Source organism: Bemisia tabaci, chromosome 10 (assembly GCF_918797505.1).
Source record: "Bemisia tabaci chromosome 10, PGI_BMITA_v3".
Classification (NCBI taxonomy): Eukaryota; Metazoa; Arthropoda; class Insecta; order Hemiptera; family Aleyrodidae; genus Bemisia; species Bemisia tabaci.
The window spans coordinates 32,156,859-32,181,942 of record NC_092802.1 but is presented as its reverse complement, the minus strand read 5'-3'; the positions used below and the strand labels follow the sequence as shown (position 1 = coordinate 32,181,942).

Below are 25,084 nucleotides of genomic sequence, written 5' to 3'. Positions count from 1 at the left end.
AGTGAAGTATACTTTTAGTTTCCCTATGCATCAAGCCACTTTTTGAAAAAATCGATGGCAAAATTGTCTCACTTCTGTCAGCAACCTCTTTCCAAGATGCCCGGAACGCAAAATTCTCCATCTGCTCTCGGCACAATATAAAACTAATGATTTACTCCCAATTTTTTGGAGAGGGCAAATCGTCTTGCCAACCATATATGTACTACATTTTGCAATTTGGAACTATAAATTCTGTCTCTTCTGAAAAAACACGTATGTGCATTGGGAAACTAATGGCTTATACGTTTTATTTAAACCGGGCCGGAAGTTATAGTTCTGGATTGCAAACTGTCAGTCCATATCTGAGTAGCAGTGATCGCGATAAGTTGCGATTTGATCGGAGGGTGTATCGCGATTTTATCGACATCGATTTATTGCAATCGGATAAAAAATAGCGCTTTAATCGCGTACATTTGCAATGAAATCGTGATTTTATCGACGGCCATTCATCGCAAGATTATCGAACAAAAAATCGTGAAAAATTAAGACACAATCCCGATTTTATCGAACGCGATTTTATAGAGATAAAATTTCGACAAGATCGAGATTAATCGCTCGGATATGGATGATCCCAGCCATTTTATCGCCAAAAAATCGTAAAAAACCGCAATTTTAATTTCAGATCATCGCAATTTTGCCGTTGAAAGATGCTCCTCGGGAGCAAAATAAATGCCACTGCTGCATCCAGATCGCACCCGACGTAAATCGATCGGACTTTGAGAACTTCAGTTATCGATTGACGCTGATTTCGATCGTGTAAATGCTAGTGGCGAACATTCCACGATCGTTACTATCAGGTCATTTTGCACAGCATTATCGATGGCGCATCTCAAGATGGAATGCGAAGAAAAGATTCGCTACTGGCGTCTAATTCCAGAGATCCTCGCTCCTCTGACGTAAGGATGTAATTCCACTTTGGGATGATCCCTATTGTCCATAGAACTGCAGGCTTTCCAGGGCTCACGTCGAAATTGAGATGCGGCCTTACGTTAGAGGAGCGACGACGAGATGATCCGCGCCAGAATTATTGCGCGGACGCTGAGCGAAGACGAACCAACTTATTATACGGCAAGGTTAAAAAGTAATGCTGGCGTCTGGTCGGTTGTTTGTCGGGCTAACTGAAGGCTGAAATCGTAAAGACACGCTGAAAAATTAAAAGCCGGAGGAATGAGCTTTTGAACTGCGATCGCCAGGTTAGTGCATGTAGCCGGATCGAGTAGACACAAATCGAACGGAAAATATGCTCAATTCGTCGTTTCCCTGGCGAAAGAACGTAACTTCATTTCCATGTTGCCAAATTTCCCCTCGCAAATTGTATATTAATTAGGAGAATCGTAGGCATTCCTAGCCGAAAATTTTACTGATTTTCCCTCAGATTTCGAGCAAAAATCAAAGGAAGTTGGGTAAAAATTGAACACGTATAACTTTGTAAAATTAATTAATTTTTTGAGTCAATTTGGCAACCTTGGAATGGAGTTACGTTCTTTCGTACGGGAGACGACGAATTCTTCCGTGCTGGGGAAAAACGCCGCATGAGCCCTCAAGCTCTGCCAAATTTCCTTTGGTAAAACTCGAATTTCCAAGTTAATTTTTTGAATACTTTTCTTCCAAATTTTCAAACAATTTTTTTCGCAATTTTACCTAAAGTTCCTGAAAATTTAAGGAGAAATATTCATGACTTTCCTAAAAAATAGTCATTTAACCGGAGACAATGTGGCAACTCTCGAATGTTCATACGCCGTTATTCCTTAACACGGCAGAATTGACGCCTGAGTTGGCAAAAATTCGTGCCCGGATTGTATAATGAATTACAGGCCTCTTAATTAGAAGATTATGGTGATCTCACAATTGAATATTCACACGTGTGTCAACAGCAATTTATTGGGTGTTGCCAATTTTGGAAGTAGCGGGTAAAAACTTTCACGTGCGCGTATGCAATAGGAGAATGGAGAGTGATATCCCGAAAACAGACCTAGGGACCATTCAAGTATTACGTAAGCTACCTAAGGGGTTAGGTACGTACGTATACTTTTCTGGATCTTACAGAAGGAAGGTAGTCAAGCGCAGTCTTATGTACGCGCCTCGAAAAGAAAAAGAAAAATCCCAGCAAAACTAATTTTTCTGATATATTTTTCAGGCTTTATTTGTTTTTTCCCCCAGAAAATTAGGGAAGGGGGTCAGCCAGTCACTCTTCCGGAAAATCATAGGATTCGTCACTTGTCTTCACCTGCCTCTTTTCGTGTGGATAGTCGCAAATATGTCAAAATCAGGCGAAAACATGAAACTTGTATGTATGCGATGATGCGACAATTTTAACGCGCTAAGTATGTGTTTGCCTTTCTCATTCAATTTAAGGCGATCCATTCTGCTTCCCCTCTTGGCACCCCGAAAGGAGGTTAAGAGGTTGTTTTACGGGTACCTCGCACAAGAGGAGGGACGGGGTCAGGAAGTAGTCCAAAATAATGTACGTAATACTAGAACAAATTTTTAACAATCAGAAAGAATGTCTTATCCTCCAAAATTTGTTCGCAAAAGTACTCGAGCAAAATTATGAAACCTCGGTAGGACCGTAACGAGGTATGAATAGTTTTTTCTAGAAACTTTCTGCGTTTTATAGTAGATGAGGGGCTTGAAGACAAGGCGCATAAGTGCAGTTTTTGTCTTTTCGAGAAATACATGTTTGAAATTTCGAAATTGCATGGCTCCTTATGGCGGAAAGGAAGTTCAAACTGACTTTTTGATGCATAAAAATAGGAATTTGGGAGCGAATTTTTCAAAAAGTATGCATCAAGACTAGTAATACTTTAAATCATTAATAGCTCAATTTTTTCAAAAGCTGCACTTACGCGCCTGTCCTCCAAGCCGCTCATATTGGATTTTGTCGTGGTCTACACTGGAAAAAAAAACACATTGGATCTAGAGTCCAGACTCTTAAAAACATCGACAAGAAAATATACTCATGAATCAATCAGATTTAAGCTTAAATCAAGAACCAAGCCTCTTAATTTGAGCGGATTTCCTTTTGATTTAAGCTTAAATTCTGATTAAATCAAGAGTCTTTTTTCTTGTCAATGTTTTCAAGAGTCTGGACTCTAGATCCAATGTGTTTTTTTTTCAAGTGTACGGTCGATTTTTCTTTCAGTGCAATCGTATCTCAGACTATTGATACTAGCACCACGGAAAAAATGAAGAAAAAGAACACGAAAAAGAGTGTGCTTTAAAATCGAATGGCAACACGGAGATTAACTTTTCTCTCAAGATGAGCAACTCAACTGGTTGACACCAGCAAAGCGCGGCGCAGGGCTCTTGACCCCTCCCACCCTTGCCACCGCTACGATCGATACTGTCTCCATTATCATCATCATTACGGGTACAAATTGAAAGGTCACCCATGATCAGTCACGCAAATTCTACTGAGTGTTGACCTCTCGTCCGAGCAATCTTCCTGTCAAGTGGCTATCAATCTGCTGGCTCCACCAAAACAATTACACAGGCGTTAAGTGTTGAGACTCATTAAAAATGAAGTCATCGGAGGGACTAGGCGTATCTCTGTGATTTCTTTGTTTATATACTCATTTCAAAAGATAAAGTTGAAACTTCGATAGAAAAATAAATCTGTTTCCAACACTGCCGTGCTAAGGAAAAACGCCGTATGAACCTTCAGGCGTTGCCAAATTGTCTTTGATAAAACACGAATTTTCTGGAAAACTTATGAATATTTTCGCTCAAATTTATCAGATGATTTTGCTTACAATTTCACCTAAAGTTCCTGAAAATTTCAAGGAAAAGTATTCGTAACTTTCTTCAATAATAAACATTTTATCGAGGGAAATTTGGCAACTCTCGAATGTTCATACGGCGGTTCTTCCTTAGCACGGCTGAACTCAGTAAAGTGTCTAGCAACCTAGAGAACGGATAATTATTTTTGGCATCGGGAAAACCTGGAAATACGTCGAAGAATTTGCTAGTTTGATGATCACGGAATTTCTTGTGAAAAAAACTGATAAGATCGAGACCTTGTGATCCTTAATTCTGAGGAACCGCCAGGCCGATTTCTTTGATTTTCGTTGCAAACGAAAGCTGCCGATGTCCACATGATACCAAAAATCCGAAACTTTCAAAATCCGCTCTTGAAAGTCCCTTCACTCGCAAAGCTAGCTGGAGCAGCTAGTAAAAGATAAAGTTGAAAATTCGATAATTATAAATCTGTTTTCAACAATGAAAGCAGGGTGTTTTAGCTTCTTTTCATTTCAGACATTTTCATTTTTTCCAGGTGTTGGTCTATGCATTTGAAATTGATGAGTCCCAAACGGCGTTCCATAGACGAACAGATCAATCATCTGAAATCCTTCATTTTTGGTGCCGAAATATTTTGGGATCGTTAGGAGTTTTTATCATTGCTTAGAAATGATTGGTATTCTGGGAATTGAGCAATTATTTACTCCGATGATCATGGAGATAAAGGTTTCCCCTGCAAATTGCTGACCATCGGGGAATTTTTTGCATTTTGGTCATGAAAATCATGGAGATGTAGATTTTTCCCCTTGAAAATTAGTTACAATCGAGGAATTTTTTGCTTTTTGGTCATGGAAATCATGGCATTATCAGGGATTTTTCTTTAAAAAAAAAAAAAAAAAAAAAAAAAAAAAAAAAAAAAAAACTGACGCCGTGAATAGGGTTTTTTCTTCAAATTTTCTGTCTCATATGCTCTTGTGGAACATATCTGAGACCAATCTCGGACTCCTCTCCCAACACAAGAGTTTCAGCTGGTTCTGGAGAGTTGCAAATACGTTCGTTGAATTGGCAACTTGAGGTATTTTCAGTTTTCATGGTCCCTGCATATGAAGGAGATTTCACAATCTTTCACTGTTTTGAGACTAATCGCTGCGTTAGCGACTCTGCCAGCGCGGCCAAGTGCAGCGACTTGCCAAGAATGTACCCGATGACTTCATAAGTTTTAACGATGGGGTGCCCTTAGCCTTTCTTGGTGTCCGTGACACTTCGGTTGGGAAGTGAGGGATATTGATGTAAATTATGGAGCTGTCAGGAGGGCCTGAAAAGATGCACATCGCATGAATCTCGGCGTCTCTCCATGTTGACTGATTTTTCACTCGAGCTTAATTTAAAGATAAAACGCGGGCACGAGATGGGGTAACTGTAGCAAGAAGACAAAATTTCACGTGAAATATTTCATGAACTTTCAGAAATTTATGAAAGATATTGAAAAATACAGGTTCCTCTTCATGTTTCGCAAAATTTAAAAATTGTGACTTCTTCTATTTTTGTGTGTTTGACTGTGGGTTGCATACTCTAGCCCCTGCAAAATATGAACTATTTTACAGCCTCGTGAAATTTCATGAAATATTTCACTGAAATTTCCAAACTTTCATTTTTTCTTACGTTTCATGCCACCTTGAACTGTAGCCCTTACTTTTGGTGCACGGACCAAAAAATTTAATCGGATTTTTCAGCTCGATAACGACCCAAGTCTCAAGAAAAATGTGTGGGAAATGAGGAAAAACGGCCAAGGCAGATCCAGACGCTTCGAACGGGAGACGAAGGGAGGGGGAACCCCCCTAAAATTTGCGAAATTTTGAAGCATCCAATATGCAGTTCGAGTCAATTTCGTCATGAATAATTATCAAATTTAGTAAGTATCCATCCTTCTTCTTTCCTCCGTTCCTTCCTTCTCTCTTTTCTTCTCCCTCTTCCTTGTTCTCGGGCAAACGGGGGGGGGGGGGGAGTACATCCCCTACGGCCTTACGCTCCCTTGTATCCGCCTATGAAAAATGGAAAGGAGCTGATAGTTTTACTTGATATTTTCAGATTTTAGAAGTATGTTGTCAAGCTATCATAGAGCGAATAATAGACTTCGGTGCCAATTTTTTAAACTTTTTTTGTCTTTGAAATTTCAGGGACTGATTTTCTGACGGAAAAAATTTAACGGAATCGAAGCGGGGGTCAAAATGCATGATCATGATCTTTTGATCGTTTTTCGGGCGAACGTAGCTCTACCTCCACCAAATTTCGCAAGGAAAAATCGTAGAATCATGGTTTTTCCCATGCGGATACGTAGTTTTCATACATAAAGTATGATAAAATGACCAGCTTGGGTCAAGCATTTTAAAAACGGGAATTTTATTTACGTTGGTGGTATTTGCCCATAATTTTTCTCTCTGCCGCGGTTGCCCTGCAATGGCAATTTCTCTACCGTTCGGCAGAGATGCGCATTAATCTTCAAATCAGGTTGGTATTTGAGAAAGGGCCTCGCTGAACCTTACAATATCAGCTTGCATAAATAATGCAACAACGTTGCCAAACCAATCGAGGGACGGAAAAAGACGAGAGATCTTAAGCGAAAGTTGCAGATTCAATTTTAGAGGAAACTACGGCCCATCCAAACATCAATCAGTGACACGTAGGACAGAAACCAGTGCTTCTATTTCCCGGAATTAGGTCCAAATTTGAGATTATTCTGAGTTTTTCTCGGAACTTTTAAAATTCCCGAAATGTTCCGAATATGTTACATTTTCCGGAACTTTCTTGGAACTTTTGAAAAAAACTAAAAAGAATCGCGGAACTTTTGACGGTCATGGAATGAGAGCACTGACAGAAACAGCACACAGTTACACTACGCGTTAATACGCTCCAGGACTGATTCTTGAAATTAATAGACAAATCTATAGGCAAAGAAGACAAATGGCAATATAGTGATCCTATCAGTTGAAACGAGTGTCTGTAACAGACTAAGAGGGGGAGGAATAGTGTTCTAATTACTATAAGTATTGGTGATTTCCTCCTCCTTCTTCTGCTTTTCATGGCGTGAAGCGACACCTTCAGCGGCATGTTGACGACAAAAATTGCCTAGCTGGGCCGATTATTAAAATTTTGTTTTAGTCGGATGGAAATAGATGACAAAGGTTGAATTGCTTAACGTGATGATCAGTCGACTATGTCTTTTCGCTGCTTTGACGTGCCTCTATGTGCATATCGACGGTGAAACTACCAAACCACGTATCTCGTTTGCGGTGTTTGAAAATCTACGCTCGCATTTTATTTTTTTGAAGTAGACCAAATCAACATCATTCCTTGAATTTTCACGGAATTTTCTCCGCACGAAGAGGAAAAATCACAGAAATTTTCAAGACTGGACGTTAAGTAGCTTTTCATTTAAAAAATAAAGTATGACAGGAAGTCTGCGACGTCGCAAACCGAGATACGTGGTTTGGTAGTTTCACCGTCGATATGTCGGAAAGAATCGACGGCATGCTAACCACAACTGAAGAGGTGCCCTTACCTTTTCGCTAATTCTACCCGTCATAGGGACGACAAAACAGTGATAAGACATCGCTGACCAATCACATTACGCCATTTAACCTCCGTCATCAAGGTACGTTTTCCTGACAAACACAAATTTTCAATAATCGGCCTGCTGTGTAGTTATGCCGTGCTTTTACCGCCAAGAAAAAAAGAGCTCATAATTAAATCGTTGTTTCCCCCACGAAAAAACGTAACTACATTACAATGATGCCAAATTTCCTCTCGGAACTTGGTTTTTTACCAGGAGAATTTTGGAGGTTTCTAGCTGCAGATTACACTGATTTTTCCTCGGATTTCATGCCAAAATTTAAACAATTTTTGATGAAAATTGAACAGGTTCATTACTGTAAGAGATTGAATTGCTTGAGTCAATTTTACAACCTACGAATGGAGTTACGTTTTTTCGTCCGGGAAACGACGAAATGTTCCTGAAATTCGCTCAGGTAGCAAAGTTATAATTATTATAAAGACCTACCGAATTGGTTGATCTTCGGTACGAATTTGGCGGCACTGTACGAGATCCATAATCTTTCCAAAGACCTCGCTTACCCTCCAAGTCATTGTCATTGTCGCGGGCACACTGCTTATGAGTAAATCATGATTCATGAGAGAGAAATTCCCGAGATTACCTGGCCCGACCGAGACTTCTGACTGAAGCATCGAATTTTGGAGGCACATAAATCATCGAATTAAGATTGGTCGTCCCGCTTGATCTTGGGACCAAAAGTCGAGGCTTTACTCGAAGCAATGTAATTCTGATTTTGGAGTATTTTAGGGGGCTGCGCAGTGCGCAGTACGCCCTATGGCCGCTACGCTGCCGAACTCGAAGACCTCTTGCGCCCCTAAAGGACACACGGGAAAAAATAGCAAGGGGGTGTTGGGTGATAAGGACATTTCCAATTAATTGTGGTAGTGCCCTATTAATTTGATTACTAATCCAAATGTTGCGGTACTGCCAAAATCAATGGGAAATGCCTGTATCATCAAAAAATCGACGTAACACCACAATTTTAAGAGAACCCCTAACACATCTTTTCTGTGGCCAGCTACTTCTTGATGGGTCATATTCCAAAAAGAGAGTGGCTTCATCCATAGGTAATTCCCGGCCCACAGTAACTCAAATTACGGTCATGTGTCAAAATGCTGGTCATAGAATCGTGAATCGTGAATTGGTTATTTCAGATTTCCGATCAGCAAAAAATAATTAGATCTGACAACACATCAAATTTTGACAGAGCTATCGCCTGGTGTTCGGATTGATCTTATTTTTACTGATCATTGAGCTTAAAAAATCAAAACGCGGCCCTATACAGGTCTATACAAATGCAACTGACCTATTGTCCACAAGCACGAACAAATTTAAGCTACAGACAGTCATTCCTATCATGTAAGCAACAGCGCCTGTTTAGTGCGTATGCAACTTGCACATCTTTAGAGCACGAATAGTTGCATCCAAGCTATCGATGAAGTGTTCGCAATCTTCTTCCTTAACAAAGTGTCTCAATATACGTTCGAAAATGATCAGCGGGCCGATTATAAAAATTGATAGACAAAGCTACAGACAATGAAGACATAAGGAGTATAGAGCGATCCTATTGGTTGAATGGGTGGCTCTTATACACTAAGGGGGTAAATGATGGACTAACTATCGGGTTTCTCGTGGGTTGCCGTTAGTTAGTCTATTACCTATACCTCCTCCGTCCAATACAAACACCCGCTTCCACCAATAGGATCCCTCCATATCCTTTTTGTCTCCTTTGTCTATTGCTTTGTCTATCAATTTCAATAATCAGCCCGCAGATCTCATATCTTTTACGGATTGGATCTAACGATAGATATTACTGTCTCCACACGCGTTAATTGACTTTCAACAGCTTTAGGTATTTTGGACCACCTCTAATAAGGACTAATAGATTGCTGCTTGTTTCCACAAAAAATCAGGTCAATTTTCAGGTGTTAATTACTGTTGTGTTGTTTACTCTCTGTTCTCTCGTGAGGAGCGTGCCCAACTGCCCACTGGTGCTTGTTGACAAAACGGAACTCGGCTGCATATGATTCCGCAGCAAAACAGTGAAAATATCTTGCGCTTCGCAACACATCGCGTTCTACGATGCGCCAAAAGACATAGGTACTCATTGGGGCCATGTGAACCGAGAAATATGGATGCATAACGCCGACGTAACTTCTATAGAAAAATTGGACTACATATTCAGCGATTCGGAACTACAATTTCTGGCTCAGTTCATAAATGACATATCTAACACCAGTTTCCCTACGAGCAGAAGTGTTTTTATAGATAAGCCGGATATTGTACTTCCTAATTGCAAAATGCGGTCTAATCGAACAGGCTCGCCCGAAAACTAATAAAAAATAGTAATTTCCCATCTTTATAAATTTAAAAAATGGGAAAAAACCGTACAAGCCTCTCAATCACAAGGTGAATTGTAACCATCCCCACGGGAAGAGGGACCTCAATCGATAAAAAATCGAAATTCAGCCATTGAAACACGACAAAAAACTTTCAAAATTGTCAAACTCAAATTCACACTGATGTTGATTCCAATTGAACCAATGATGGTTTGAAGTTTGGAATTCAAAAAAAGTAGTTTTAAGAAAAAGGTACCTACATGAAATATCTAATCCATTATGTTCAGGATAGTACGAAATTGCATGAATTAAAATGAAAATTAAAGCCCTCTACTGGCATAGAAATAAATAAAACTGCTTGCAACTTATTCTTTAAGGCATTTGAGAGAAAAATATCAAAATCCGTTGTTGATGTGGCTAAATCATGGTGTCTAGAATCCTTAACCATTCTTAGTCCCTGACTTTTCCTGATTTCCAGGGGCTCATTTCTTGGCGAAATACGGAAGTTTCCTCCTACTTCCCCAGATTTGTTTACAAAAAGCTCCGGAAAGCTTCCGGAATTCTCCGGAAATCCAGATGAGGATATCAATCAATTTTCATCTTTCAACCAAGTCTTTGGCTCACATTTAAATTTTTAATTTAAAAGCGTTGCCGAGTAGAATCAAATAAGTTTTGCTCTTGGAGCCATCGTTTTTTAAAAAAGTGACTTTAGTTATTTTAAAACTTCAGCATGTTTTCTGAAGTCCTCATACTCTTGGAAAGTCGATTTTAATAGTGGTCAATCTTCGTTTTCAACAGAAATTTTTTTTTGGCCTCTTTTATCACTGGAAGTTAAATTTTTTGTCCGTACCGTAGACCAACTAAACAGGCTTGTTTTCCTATCAATACGTGCGATAATAATACCGTTTTAAGTTTTTTTGCACTCATAGAGCTATATTCTTGTAGAAGAATAAAACAAAATATCCTTCAAAGTTTTTACTTTCAAAATTTAGCCCCCAAATTGCTCTAAAGTCCGATTTCTAGAATTTTGCGCCATCATTTTTCTCCTAAAAAAGCCAGGAAATGTAATTAAACGCTTAATTTTAATTAATTTCTTTAGAACTAACTTAGAAGATGTGGTAGACAACTTTTTTAAAGAATTTCTACAGATTTGCTCTTTTTAAAGCTACAAATTGTACAATTTTTTACTGGTCTACGGTACAGGACAATAACGTTACGGTACACAAACGGGCTACGGTAAGGACGAAGAGGCATTCGTAAATATTACTGTATGCAAGGGCCGAATTATAAAGAACTGAAATTCATTGGGGAATAAACTGCTAAGTTATAGCATAGCTTATAAGTGCTACTTTTATAAATAATTACAGGCAATAAAGGTAAAAAGAGTAAGTAAATCAGTTTTTCAAGAATAATGAACTGCTTTTATTTTAAAGTAAACGCATTAAATAATTAGGGACAAATCTTAGAAGCTGAGTTCTTAAACAAGCTTGACAACGTTAGAACGTTTTAGGTGCACTTTTACAAAATAAGAAAGAAAACAAAAAGGTAAATTTATCGAAAATGTGGTCACAAATCACCTTAAATAAATATTTAAAGGACAATAAGAAAAAAATAAGTTAGATATTAACGAATAAATATTAAACGAATAAATTGCTATGAACTTCAGACGAAAAAGAGGACTCAAAGTTCTAAAAGACAAAATGAAAAAAATAAAAAGATGGCGATCCTTATGCAATCATCGAAAAAAAAGCCTCCTTCTTCTAAGTCGCGTCGTACTAAAAAAAAATACGTCTCTCTTTTTTTTTAAATTCCAAATTTTGGTGATAGATAAAATAAAGTAAAGTGGGATGATCTATCAAACAGCGCACCGATTTTTGGATGACTTTCGCATTTTGTCCGTACTTACCGTAGACCCGGCCGCATCGCGCGTCAGCTACGGGCTACGATACCGGACGGCTACGGGCTACGGTACGGACGGCTACGGTGCGGACAAATCGTGTGATTATTGGCAATGGTGCTCGGGCATATTCACGCATGTGGTTGAAATTCTGGATTTGAGGTTAAGATATCAGAGCGTATCAAAAAATACCAAAATTCGAGAGTTTGAAGTGATTTATGCATTAAAAAGGTAGGTATACGGTAAGGACATCCTAGATGGTCGTTAAACCTAGAAACTCATAAAAAACGGTCAAAATTTACTGTTTCACTGCGGTTTTTTTTTCCTCTGCTCGACATCAGCGTGTGATAGTCACGATAACGCAAAAAAAGTAAACAAAGTTCATAAGTGCTGCACTCTAACGGACGAAATGATGCTGAAAAAAGGGGGCTACGGTACAGGACGCGAATTCCGCAGACAAGGCTGCTTGACGCAAAGACGGTCAATATTTTCACTTATTTGGATGAATATAACTGAAAATAATAAGTTAGGTACAAGTTGAGTGTGAATTTACAGCAGAAGTGGAAGTATTTAGATGCAAGATGATGGTTATGTAGCGTTAAAGTTGCGCACTTGAGTCACAGACAGGCTACGGTACAGGACATTTCAGCTGTTTAGGGCCAAAATTCTGATATTAAATGGCAAAAACTGCCTAAAACGATGTTGGGATCTGATTAAGCGTAAAATTTTGAACAAATTTAAAAAAAAAAAGGTCAGATTTTTCCATTTTGAAGGGCTAAAAAGTCGACAGACATGGTAGAGCAAAACTTATTTGATTCTACTCTGCCCAGTGCTCATATCGTCACCTTCCGGCCAAAGTATCGCCATGCAATGCTTAAAAATTTCCGCCGTCATTTAATTTTTCTACAAAGACATTGTCGGTTGAATCTGTTTGAAAATTTCACTGAATTTTATCGGCAGCGCAAAGAAAATGCAGTGACATTTTTAGGCTGCTCCGTTGAACAGTTTCTCTGTAAAAAAAAATAAAATGGCGGCGGAAACTTTTAAACGCCGCATGGCGCTTGTGATACTTTGGCCGGAAGGTGACGATATCTGGTCAAGGAAAGCTTCTCTATTCTTCTTCGAGAACAAAATGTTGGCAACATTTAAATGCTCATACGACGTTTTTCCTTAGCACGGTGGAGTTCCGGACTCGGCAGGAGTACTGCCGTGCTACGGAAGAACGCCGTATGAACATGCGAGAGCTGCCAAATTTCCTTTCATAAAACATGTATTTTTGACAACATTCATGCATGTTTTTCCTTGTAATTTTCAGATATTCCAGATCAAATTGCGTACAAAATTGTCCGAAATTTTTGGAAAATATGATTCGCAATATTCTCAGTGAATTCGGTTTCTACCGGAGGCAACTTGGCAACGTCTGAAGGCTCATACGGCGTTCTTCCTCAGCACAGCAGAGTGGTGGGTGAGCCTTACGCCGCGATTGTGAAACCGAAACGGCAGTCCCTGCCCGGACCCGGCGCGTCGCGACGCCCGACCCATACGACACGACGACGCCGGCGCAGCGAAAATGACGTCATTAAAATGCGCATAAAAAGCTCCCTGCAGTGGCTTTCTCCCGGCCAAATAGTCATTTTGGAAAGTTTCGCCACACTTTGAGGATCTTTACCCGGAGTGCGCGGATGGGCTTCTTCCTTGGTCCCCCCTCGGATATTTTGCTCCATCCGCCGACCCCCCTGCCCCCCTTCCGGACACATGCGATCCTCTTTGTCGCACGCGAGACCAGACCATTCTTTCCGTTTTTCGGTCGGTGCATCTATAAGAGTGAGTTGCCAAACGGAGTGGTTCACGTTTCGTTTGTCAAAAAAAAAAAGACAAAAGAAAAAAAACCAGAACAACACGGAGAGACAGAATCTTTGCATTGGTAAAGTATGCTTTTTTGGGTAATAGACGACTAGGAATCCAGATGTGACAGTTCGAAAGCCCACCAAACGATTTTGAATGTGTTGTGTGTGTTTGTCTGGAATTTTGTAAAATTGGGAACAAAACCATTGGGAAAAAGTCTCTTGGATCCAGAGTTCAGACTCTTGAAAAATTTGACGAGGAATAATACCCTTGAATCAATTGGATTTTCGCTTGAATTAAAGGGAAACCCGGTTAAATTAGAGGTTTGACTCTCGATTCAAGCAAAAAGCAATCAAGCAAATCAAGAGAACTTTTTTCTTGAATCAAGAGATTTTTTTTCAAACTTTTTTCAAGAGAACTCCAGTGATGTTTAGGGCCATCACGTCACATTGGCAAATGTTTGAGGAGGGGGTCTAGAATGTCAAATTTGGATCCCGAGTGATCGATTTTACCAAGGGAAAAATCTTTTTTCTGAAACTCCATGTCAATTTAGCGATACTGAATTTTGAAGGGGGGAGCTCTGTCCCCCACTTTTAAGAATCAACATTTCTAGCAGTAATTTTTGCTTTTCTTGGTATTGGTTAGAGGTGACATTTTTAGTTATTTCTGCATTCGATTGAATGATTTCAAAATTTTGACGGGGACTCTCCATTTTAGAGTCACGACCCCCTTTTGTTCTTAGCAGGGAGCCGGGGACTTTGAAGCCTCGAAATTTAGATTCCTTGGGGTCGATTCACTCACAGTCAGTGGAGTCAAATCCGACCTCAAATAATCGAGAAAAAACTCTGGTACGGCTGGTCTGGGACATCCTGTATAAGTAGGCATGACCCATAGAGAAAAAAAGAGGGTGGTCACATTTGGAACATCTTGGATTTAGTGGATGGCTTAGGTCGGTACGGACGGTTTACATCATCGGTTTTCTTGAAAATGGTGTCGCTTGATGGAAAAAAGTCATTCCATACAAAGTGTTTGAACTTTCAATTTGAGTTTATCTAACGGATATTTTGGTCCGTTTTTCATGCTTCGAGTTTCAGATTTTGCTGGAATATCGACGCCATATTGTACCGACCTACGTCACGGGGTGAACAATCCTCAGGACGCGATCACCTCCTTTTTTTTCTCCATGGGCATGATCCTTTTGCTTGCTTCCATCCAATTATATGAAGATCCGAGCCGCTCAGTGGAGCGAGTCTTCGAAAGAAGTCGGACATGAAATTTCTGACGAAAATTGCAAATTTTGATGTTTATTTCGTCACATTTTAAATACTAAAGAGTGCTTTTAGAAGACAATTTCACAAGGAAACCTATGAAACCACTTTTAAAACCTCAAAGATTTGTATGAATGGAGTTATAAGCTTTTAAAGTTTCCAAATTTTGTCCGACTTCCTATTGTCTCGATCCACTATGCTGCCAAAAGAGCGTGGAGGATCGATGCACGGTGGATCGAGTCAATGAAAGAGGTCGGACATGAATTTTTCAACTAAAACTGCAAATTTATATTCTTTTATTGTCAAATTTTGAAGTTTAAAGGGTGCTTTTTAAACTAAATTTCACAAGAAAACCGATGGGACTACCTTGAAGACCTCGGCGTTTCGTAATAATGGAGTTATGAGCTCTTAAATTTTTCGTATTTTGTCCGACTTCCCCCATACACCTGTTCCATTGTGCGATGGTTTCGCTAGGAAGGGAACCTCTCATTCCTCTATTAATTTTAAATCCATAGTATTTGCTAAGTCATCGACGATACATAAAAAACGGCGAAAGACGACAACGCAGCCGCGCTGTGAGACGCGGGAATTCAGCTACGCGCGGCGGCCGCCGGCGCGTGCTTCACAGTAAATAGATAGACAAAGCGCGCATAAAGAGCGCGTGTCGCGTCGCATCGTGCCGCAAAGCAGGAATCTTCGGATTGTAAACATTGTCTAGGAGAATGACGACCCCCCCCCCCCCCTCAAGCCCCCCTCTTAGACGCCATAATTCATAAATTAAGTGAGCGTCTTCGAGCTCCTTACACGGGACCGCGACTTCGCTCATCATGCAGCGAGTTCGGACGGTTCGCGTGATGAGAGGTGCAAGAAATTCTGAGGCAAATCCAGCGGGCTGATTGTTGGAATTGATAGACAAAGCTATGGACAAAGAAGACAACAGGGATTTGGAGGGATCCTATTGGGGGAGCGAGTGGTTGCGATGGACAAAGAAGGTCAAAAATCTCTTCGAATCAAAAGAAGTATTGAAGCACAAGATGGACAGCATTTTGCAACTTGGAACTATAAATTCTGGCCCGGTTTAAAAACAACGTATGTGCTTTTAGTTTTCCTATGCACATGAGCGTTTTCCAGATGAGCAAGAATTTATAGTTCCAAATTGCAAAATGCAGTCCAAATATACGATACAAAGCAGATTGGACTACATTTTGCAATTCAGAACTATAATTTCTGGCTCTTTTGGGAAATAACATATGAACTATTAGTTTCCCTAAGCACATAGGTGTTTTTATAGATGAGCCAGAAATTATGATTGTTAATGTGGTCCAATTGTTCCCAGCACAGGTTCTCTGGAAATTATTGAAAAACGGTTTTTGGGCGTGAAGTTGGCTTACCGTTTGGTTTTTAGTTTGGTTGCTGCATTTCCCATTTTTTAGATACATGTAATTTAGCAAATTGGATCAGTTTGATCAGTTAAACATTGTCTAGGAGAATGATGACCCCTCCCCCTCAAGCCCCCCTGTTCCATAATTCATAAATTAAGTGAGCGTCTCCGTGCTCCTACACGCGGGGCCGCGACTTCGCTCATCATGCAGCGAGTTCGGATGGTTCGCGTAAGAGGTGCGAGAGATTTTGAGGCAAATCCAGCGGGCTGATTGTTGAAATTGATAGACAAGCTATGGACAAAGAAGTCAAAAGGGATATGGAAGGATCCTATCGGTGGAAGCGGGTGGTTACGATGAACAAAGAAGGTCAAAAATCTCTTCGAAGTAAGGGAAGTATTGAAGCACTGAATGGACTGCATTTTGCAATTTGGAACTATAAATTCTGGCTCTTCTGGAAAAACACTTATGTGCATAAGAAAACTAATGGCACATACGTTGTTTTTAAAATTGGGCTAGAATTTATAGTTCCAAATTGCAAAATGCAGTCCAAATATGTGATACGAAGCACAATTGGACTACATTTTGCAATTCGGAACTATAATTTCTGGCTCTTTTGAGGAACAACGTATGAACTATTAGTTTCCCTAAGCGCATGAGTGTTTTTATATATGAGCCAGAAATTACAGTTGTTAATGTGGTCCAATTGTTTCCAGCACAGGTTCCCTGGAAATGATCGAAAAACGGTTTGTGGGCGTGAAGTTGGCTTACCGTATGGTTTTTAGTCCAACTAACGGCATTTCCCATTTTTTTAAATACATGTAATTTAGCAAATTGGATCAGTTTGTCACATCAGTTGTCATAAATTCCGATCCCAAAAAACCGAGAAAAAGTCTGGTCCGGATGATCTGAGATATATCCTTTATCTTGATAATATATAATCAGTTAGCATTCCTGGCCATTATCTACACTGAAACTTCTGGAGGGGCGAAAAACTAGTAGAGATCAGGAGAGAGTTGAATGAATGTCTTACCGGGCATCGAAGACTCCGTGCAGAAAACGGTCACTTGGTTTGCGAACATTTTGAATAGATGGTTAACCTGAAACAAACGTTCGGGAACATTAATGCGACGTGAAGGACTTGCTTTACTTGAAAAATAATCGGAGCAGAATCCAAGAGCAGAACTGCCGCACTAAGGAAAAACGCCGTATGAAAATTCGAGAGTTGCCAAGTTTCCCCGGATAAAACATGTGTTTTTGAGGAAAGTTATGGATATTTCCCCTTGAAATTTTCAGATATTTTAGATCTAATTTTAATAACACTGTCTGAAAATTTTTTTAAAAAAAATAATCAACATTTTCAAAGGAAATTCGGTTTTTAGTTATGGAAATCTGGCAACGTCTAAAGGCTCTTGTGGCGTTTTACCTGAGCACGGCAGAGGAAGAGATCAATTTTACATACAATTCGTGCTTCCGAAGATGACACGCTACAGTGGCAGAGAAATTGTGGCAGAAAAGTGATGGAGCAAGCCGTGCTAGAAGGAAATCATGGAAATGTATGAACCTAAGCAGTCTGAAGATCGCTCACGCTATGCATGTGTGACGGATGAAGTGTTCATTTTTACTGAAAATATGTCGTCGCACTGGGGAAAAAAAAAAAAAAAAAAAAAAAAAAAAAAAAAAAAAACATTGGATCTAGAGTCCAGACTCTTAAAAACATCGACAAGAAAAAATACTATTGATTCAATCTGATTTAAGCTTAAATCAAGAACCCAGCCTCTTAATTTGAGCGGATTTCCTTTTGATTTAAGCTTAAATCTGATTGAATCAAGAATATTTTTTCTTTTCAATGTTTTCAAGAGCCTGGACTCTAGATCCAATGTGTTTTTTTTTTCCTGTGCGCCTACCGGACATAAAGGCGTAACTACACTCAGCAATGAACCCTGCCCTCCATACAATCCAATACGTTTTCGGGCTCATCTCAATGTGTAGTTACGCCCTTATGTCAGCCAAGCGACGATGTGATGTGGGTTCAAAACAAATTTATTGGGAAAGTTGTGATATGAATGTTTTTCTTCCAGTTTTTCAGACAATTTGGTTCGTAGTTCATTGTAAAATATCCAAAAATTTCAAGGAAAAATGGACCGCGTCTGGCAGGAAGGAACACACACAGCTTTTGCCACACTCAACTGGGCAATTCAGTTTTTCACAAGAGAACGTTTGTGCGGATTCCTTTGAGAATATTAGGGAATTTGCTTCGTACTATGCAGAAATTTCACTGAGATTTGCACAAAAATCCGCAAAACGGTTTTCATGTAAAAATTAAATTGCCGAAATAAATTTGGCATTAACTGATATGGCTCGGTTCTTTTCTGCTTAACGCGGTCCAAACATGCATAACTTTTCCTAAAAATAAAGTTTTTTATCAAGGAAAATTTGGCTACATTTGAATGCTCATCTCGGTATTATCCCTTCATACATCATACGGCAGTGTTTTTGCAGGATAGAGATCCTGCCGTGCTAAGGGAAGAAAAAAAAGTTTTCATTGATAATAAAACATTATAAATTCTCGGGCAAGCTAATGAATATTCTTCTTCCGATTTTTCGGATAATTTTGTTCGAAATTTCACTTCAAGTTCCTGAAAATGTCAAAGAAAAACATTCATAGCTTTCTTCGAGAATAAAAAGTTTATCGAGGGAAATTTGGCAACTCTCGAATGTCCTTCCTTAGCACGGCAGAATGTAGACTCAGTCCAAATTTAAGTGGAGCAGACATCAAATTGGCCCGTTGGTCTATAGGGGTATGATTCCTGCTTTGGGTGCAGGAGGTCCCGGGTTCAAATGCCGGACGGGCCCTCATTTTCCCATACTCCTAATGATGCAGCTAATGTGCAGTGCCGTAAAACAAGTATGGATAATTGAGGGGTCTGGAGCATGTTGAGTAACCTTTTTATTGGTTGATTGAGATGATGTCATTTAAGTTATAATATGGCATATCCGTTTTTTCTGAAATGGGCCGGAAATAGTAGTTTCTGCATGTAAAATCAGATCCAACTGCGAAGATAAACCCCCAACGCACATAAACTAGGGTCTAATTGATGAAATTAGTACCCAATTTCTTTGTTCTCGAGAAAGAAAAATTTCCTTTAGGGGCGAGTGGAGTTCTTCTGTAGCACGGCAGTATCAGTGCGTATGACCTTTTATCAATCAAGTGCACTGCTGCACATGTCCCGAGTCAAGCAGGTGAACAAACTCACATTCGGCTGTTGGATCGTTGAGAAAACTTCGGACGATGATTGGCAGGGAGAGGGGGTGGGGAGGGGGGCTGGCACGGTGCGAAACCGGAACAGTCGGTTTCGCCACCGGAATGACCGAAAGTTGGCACCGAACGGCCGGTGCTTTCCATCCAATCCATTAAGAGTGCAAACACGCATGCGCAACAGGTATTTAGACGGGAGCGCGCAATCTTGAATGCTTAAAAGCTCGATGCACGCCGGACATTCGTCGTCTAGTCAAATTTTGAACGTCATTTTACTAATAATAAACCTTAAATTACCGAAACACTATACGAAGAAAAGCCTGCGGATGCGAGAAATTTACAAGGTTTAATATATTGCAGTGACGCCATTTTTTGTGAGTCAAAGCTAATAAGCGTTTAGAACCCTGAAGTGCCATGCATTTTTTGGAGACTTTAACGCGGAGTTAGAAAAAACAACGAAAGCGTAGATTGCCTCTTAGGAGTTTTGAAACTGAGTTTAAGACTTCATGATTCTACATCTTTCGAGAAAAAACAATATTCTGTGATACCTCTACTCCCCTGTCATTATTAAAACCTGATTTGATAGAGTAATGTATCGTTTGCGCATGAATCCACTAAAAACTTTTGAAAGTCTGAATTATTACTTTTTACAAACCGTATTTATCGCTGAGTTTTTGTTCAAGTGGATGCAAAAAATTCAATTCCCTTTGCAGGACCTGCGGGCTGATTATTGAAATTGATAGACAAAGCGATAGACCAAAGAGAAAAATGGGAAATGTAGCGATCCTTTAGGAGGGGGCAGGTGGTTGCGATGGACAAAGAAAGTAAGTATTAGACTAACTGAGGACACCTCACGCGAGACCCGCAGGCTGATATAATTGAAATTAATAGACAAAGGGTTCGACAAAGAAGACAAATCAACAATGGAGCGATCCCATTGCTTAAAGCGGGTGGTTGTACTAAACAAGGGAGGTAAGTGACAGATTAAATAACGGCAACTCACAAGAGACCCTACAGTTAATCCATCATTTCCCCCTACCTGATTCTATGAGAACCACCCGTTGCAACCAATATAACCGCTCCATTTTCCCCGTAACTCTTTTGTCTATACACTGGAAAAAAACAACACATTGGATCTAGAGTCCAGACTCTTAAAAACACCGACAAGAAAAAATACTCTTGATTCAATCAGATTTAAGCTTAAATCAAGAACCAAGCCTCTGAATTTGAGCGGATTTCCTTTTGATTTAAGCTTAAATCTGATTGAATCAAGTGGCCTTTTTCTTGTCAATGTTTTCAAGAGTCTGGGCTCTAGATCCAATGTGTTTTTTTCCCAGTGTACAGCTTTGTCTATTAATTTCAATAATCAGCCTGCCGGTAGTTAGCTCATCATTCTTCCCCCATAGTCTATAAGAACCGCCGTTTGAACCATTAGGATCTCTCAATTTTCCCTTTGTCTTCTTTGTCGATCACATTTTCTACTAATATCAATAATGAGCCCACAGCGCGACAAACTCTGTAATCTTTCTCAATGCGTGAAATTCCCCTATACCATCGACGGCTGGATCGGGGGCCCATCTGCATCAACTGCGTTCGATTTAGAAACATCGAGAATGTCACCTAGGGGGAGCAGAAGAGGTGACCAGAAGCTTGAGGATAGGCGGTAGCCGCAGCCGGGCGTAACCGCATATCTGCACGAGGTTTCCGTTTCAAGATACGTGGTTTTTCCTTAGCGCGGCAGATAGTTGTGTCGGTCGTCGGTGACAAAATCGTAGCGAGATTATTAGGCCCTCGCACGCGTCGGGCGTCGCGACGCCCGGTCAAAGGAGGGCAGAGCGGCTCCTCGGGCCGCGTGTGATGCGGCGGTGCGGGGCGCCTTCTCAACATCACCCGCTGACCTCTGTCCACTGCTGCCAAACCAAGAATCTCTCAATTTTTTTTCAATAATCATAAATATGCGCTAAAATGGAGATGTTGCGTGTGTGAGGAATTTGCGATTTGACTATTGATACGTATGTATAAGTTCGCGAGAAACACGATGGTGCCACTGGTATTCTCTGAAATCAACTCCCAAGCTCAATAAAAGCTCTCAAGTTGAGCCCAAAATGGCCGGAGATATCCCACGTATTCTGAAAGTCCACCTCTACATCAAGACAAACTCTCCATGCAAAGATACGGAGCAAATACATTGTCAGGGCTGCCACTTTATTTGGAGAATTGAACGGAAAACATGGCATCACTGCTAAAGTATTTGCTCCCTATCTTTGCATGGAGAGTTTGTTTTGATGTAGACGTGGACTCTCAGGGTAGGGTGGGATATCCCCTCCATTTTGGCCTTAACTTGAGAGCTTTGTTTCAGCTTGGGAGTTGATTTCAGAGAAAACCAGTAGCACCATCGTGTTTCTCGCAAACTTTTACATATGAATCAACAGTTAAATCGCGAATTCCTCACACATGCAACATCTCCATTGTCGTCAGCTGGAGCCAGAAACCAATGAAGAGTATAAATTCAGCACTGAAAAAAAATATGGTACGTTTTACCACACTCTGACACAGTGATACAAGAATGATAATAAATACCAGGCTCTATGGTAAAATTTACCATATTATCACCAGAGTTCTGTATTTCTACTATAATTCTGGTTATTTTCACTAAAAAATATCACTATGTGAAAAATCAAGTAGACTCGTAGTAGATGATAGCATAATTTTTTTCAGTGAAAACTTGAAAGCTGTTTCGATTTGATCGACCACGAATCGCGAAAAATAGTAAAGCCAGAAGGTTTGAGGGAGCTTTGGTACCGTGGCATTCGGCTTTCTTGGGGTTGATTACTTATATAACCACCTTTTTTCGAGTCTTGGTCATTTCTTTGATCTAGCATTTCCTCAAGGGAGACTCTTGCTCTATCCCCCAACTACAGGTGTTAATATTCCGGACAGGAATGAGCCGGTATCGATTTACCTCAAAATTTCCCGTTCTTTTTAATTTTGATTTCAAAATTATGACGAAAAATTAACCAACAGTATGTGTAGCCTCGTGTTTCACTTTCCATTTCAACACAAAATTTCGCTAACTTCTTCTTACTGTGAACATGTTCGGCAACCGGGTGAGTGGCGCGCGCCGCGCCGTCATCGCGATGGGTACCGTTACGGATGCGTTTGCTCCTTGGGCTAACGTGACGTCACAAAGCTCACGCGCTCCCAGGTCCCCTCGGTGCCCCCCCCCCCCTCAATTCAATGGATTACGAGTCTATAAAGGGGCTAATCAGTCTTATCGGCCGCCGCGGTCACAATTGGACATTTTTCTATCAAATGGAACTATGTGCATTTAGACATGAGCCCCGAGACCCGTAAGAATACATGTATAACAGGGCTCACGTCATAATGCGCATAGTTCCGTTTGGCAGAAATACGTCCAATTGATGTGTACGAATTCCTCGGCGTGGAGCCGGCGCGGCGCGGCGTGCCACGCGAGCTAGACCCGCTTTGCCGTGCTAAGGAAGAACGCCGTATGAACATTCGAGAGTTGCCAAATTTCCCTTGATAAAGCGTGTATTTTTGACGACATTCATGCGTATTTTCCCTTGAAATTTTCAGATATTCTAGATTAAATTGCGTGCAAAATTGTCTGAAAATATTGGACAATAATATTCACAATTTTCTCATCGAATTCGGTTTTTATCGAAGGAAACTTGGCAACGTCTGAAGGCTCATACGGCGTTCTTCTTTAGCACGGCAGCGCTGTTCGCGCCTTCTTCGTCAATGTTTTTCTTCGGGCGGCGCACAGGTGGAATGAAGTAATGGAAGAGGTCGGACTTGAAATTTTTGGCTAAAATTTCAAATTTCATTGCTTTTTCTGTCACAAATTCAATATCAAAGGATGCTTCTGAAAGGAAATTGCTCGGAAAAAACCACGGGAACCACTCTTAAACTTTTCCGTCCCACATTTTTGAAAATATAAGCTTTCAAAGTTCCCAAATTTTTCCCGACTTCTTCGTTCCACTGTGCGGCGCAGGTGAAACACTGCGGTCTCATCATACACTCCCGATCACCTAATTATTCGTCGTCACCTGGTTGAAAGAACGTAACTGAGAGTGCACGGCAAAATTTTCATTCTCATATTGCATACGTCGGACTGCCCACTAAAGTTAGAAAAATGTTGGATACAAATTGCACAGTCATATTCTTCTGAGAATCTAATTGATTGAGTAAATACAACCGTGGAATGGAGTTTTCGTTTGCTCGGGAAGCAACGTATTAACTTCATATTGCTCCGGTTTCGAAAGCCTCGAATACTCTCGATCGACAAAGCCGTTTTGTCGTATGATATATGAACTGTAGAATGCAAAAGTAAGGGACTGCTGATTCTGGATCATATATAAAGCATGTACCTATCTGCGGAGGGGTATCGATGGCGCGTATGTTATCTCTGAAGTGAGCCAGAAATAGTGACTCTTTATTGCAAGGTGTGATCCATTTGTGACAAAGACAGGCAAAATGTGCATTTTGGTGGAAACTCCATATAGTTCGATGCAGTGAAAAAACTGGTTTGGAAGACGTTATGTAATTGCCTGCAAGAATTAGTTTAAGATGCTACGCGGTACGGCTTTAATCCTGTGGCTTACTTTGGCTAAACAAGCCATCGGAGATTGAAATTTTGCAATAACTCAATAAGGAACCACAAAATGGTTCGAGTATCTGATAACAAAATACTATGCGCTTTTGCAGCGATCAAACGTCTCTTTTCCCATTAAATTCTGTGCAGTCACACGATTTTCTAGGGATTATTTTCGATTTAGAAGATTTTTTACTTCCTCCCTTCCCATGTGTGCAGAAGAACTAATTTATTTCTGTGAAATTCATTCTATTGCCGTAAATTATAGGATATATGTTGAAGAATTAGAATTTTCAGGTGTTCTCCTAAAGAGGTTGCCGTTTGATACATGCCAGTACTTTTCCTTTGAGTTGCATGTCAAATAACTTGATGTTCTAAACTTTGAAATCTCCAGTGCCCAAGGCCGTAGCGATTGCCATGCTCAGGTTCCAAATCCTGAGTAATCTTGGTTGATGACACCGGCAGCTTTCTTGGACGATTTAAATTGAGCTTAATGCATCATCCTCAAATCCCGATGTCCGATTCACATCTACACGCTTCCGCAATGAATACTCGTCGTACGTGATGGGTTCGAGGTTTTACGAGGCTTGTCGAGGCACGATCGTGTCTTTTTTCTCCTTGGAGGCATCAATTATCGATAGATCACATTCGATCAGCCGCCCCCTATCGTCCTCGATCGGGGGACCCGTGCCCTGCACTGAGAAAAAACTTCGGTTACAGAAGCTGATTTCTGGTTCATATCGAGCACTAAGGAAATTTTTCGGTTCAGCTAACCTCTGTTTCGCCTTTTCGGTCATGGGGAAAGAATTTTGAACGGGAACCATCCATAAATTGTGTAGAGCGCCTAGGTGACCTCCCTATCCCTCTTGAATCTCCTCTCTTCTGGAGAGGGAGGTCAATGAGATGCCTTACGAGAAGAGAAGGGAGTTCAAGTATTGTCTGACGTAAAGCAAAGTGCCTGTTTGAAGAGCGAAAAAAAAATTAAATTTGAAAATAAAGTTCGGCCGAAAGACATTAACAAATTTGAATACATTAAATTGTTTGAAATTATTTTCCCTAGAATAAAGATACTTCAAATGAGATTGATTTTTTCAA

At 40.3% G+C, this 25,084-nt stretch overlaps 1 protein-coding gene across 1 annotated transcript in view; it reads right to left on the bottom strand.

Annotated features, from left to right (window-relative positions):
* The window catches only part of Reg-5 (Rhythmically expressed gene 5), a 52,115-nt gene that overhangs the window by 19,857 nt on the left and 7,174 nt on the right, over positions 1-25,084 (bottom strand). The window contains exon 2 of the mRNA XM_019053411.2: positions 17,149-17,215. Within this exon, the coding sequence (XP_018908956.2) occupies positions 17,149-17,215 (67 nt within the window). The remainder of the gene's footprint in view (positions 1-17,148; positions 17,216-25,084) is intronic.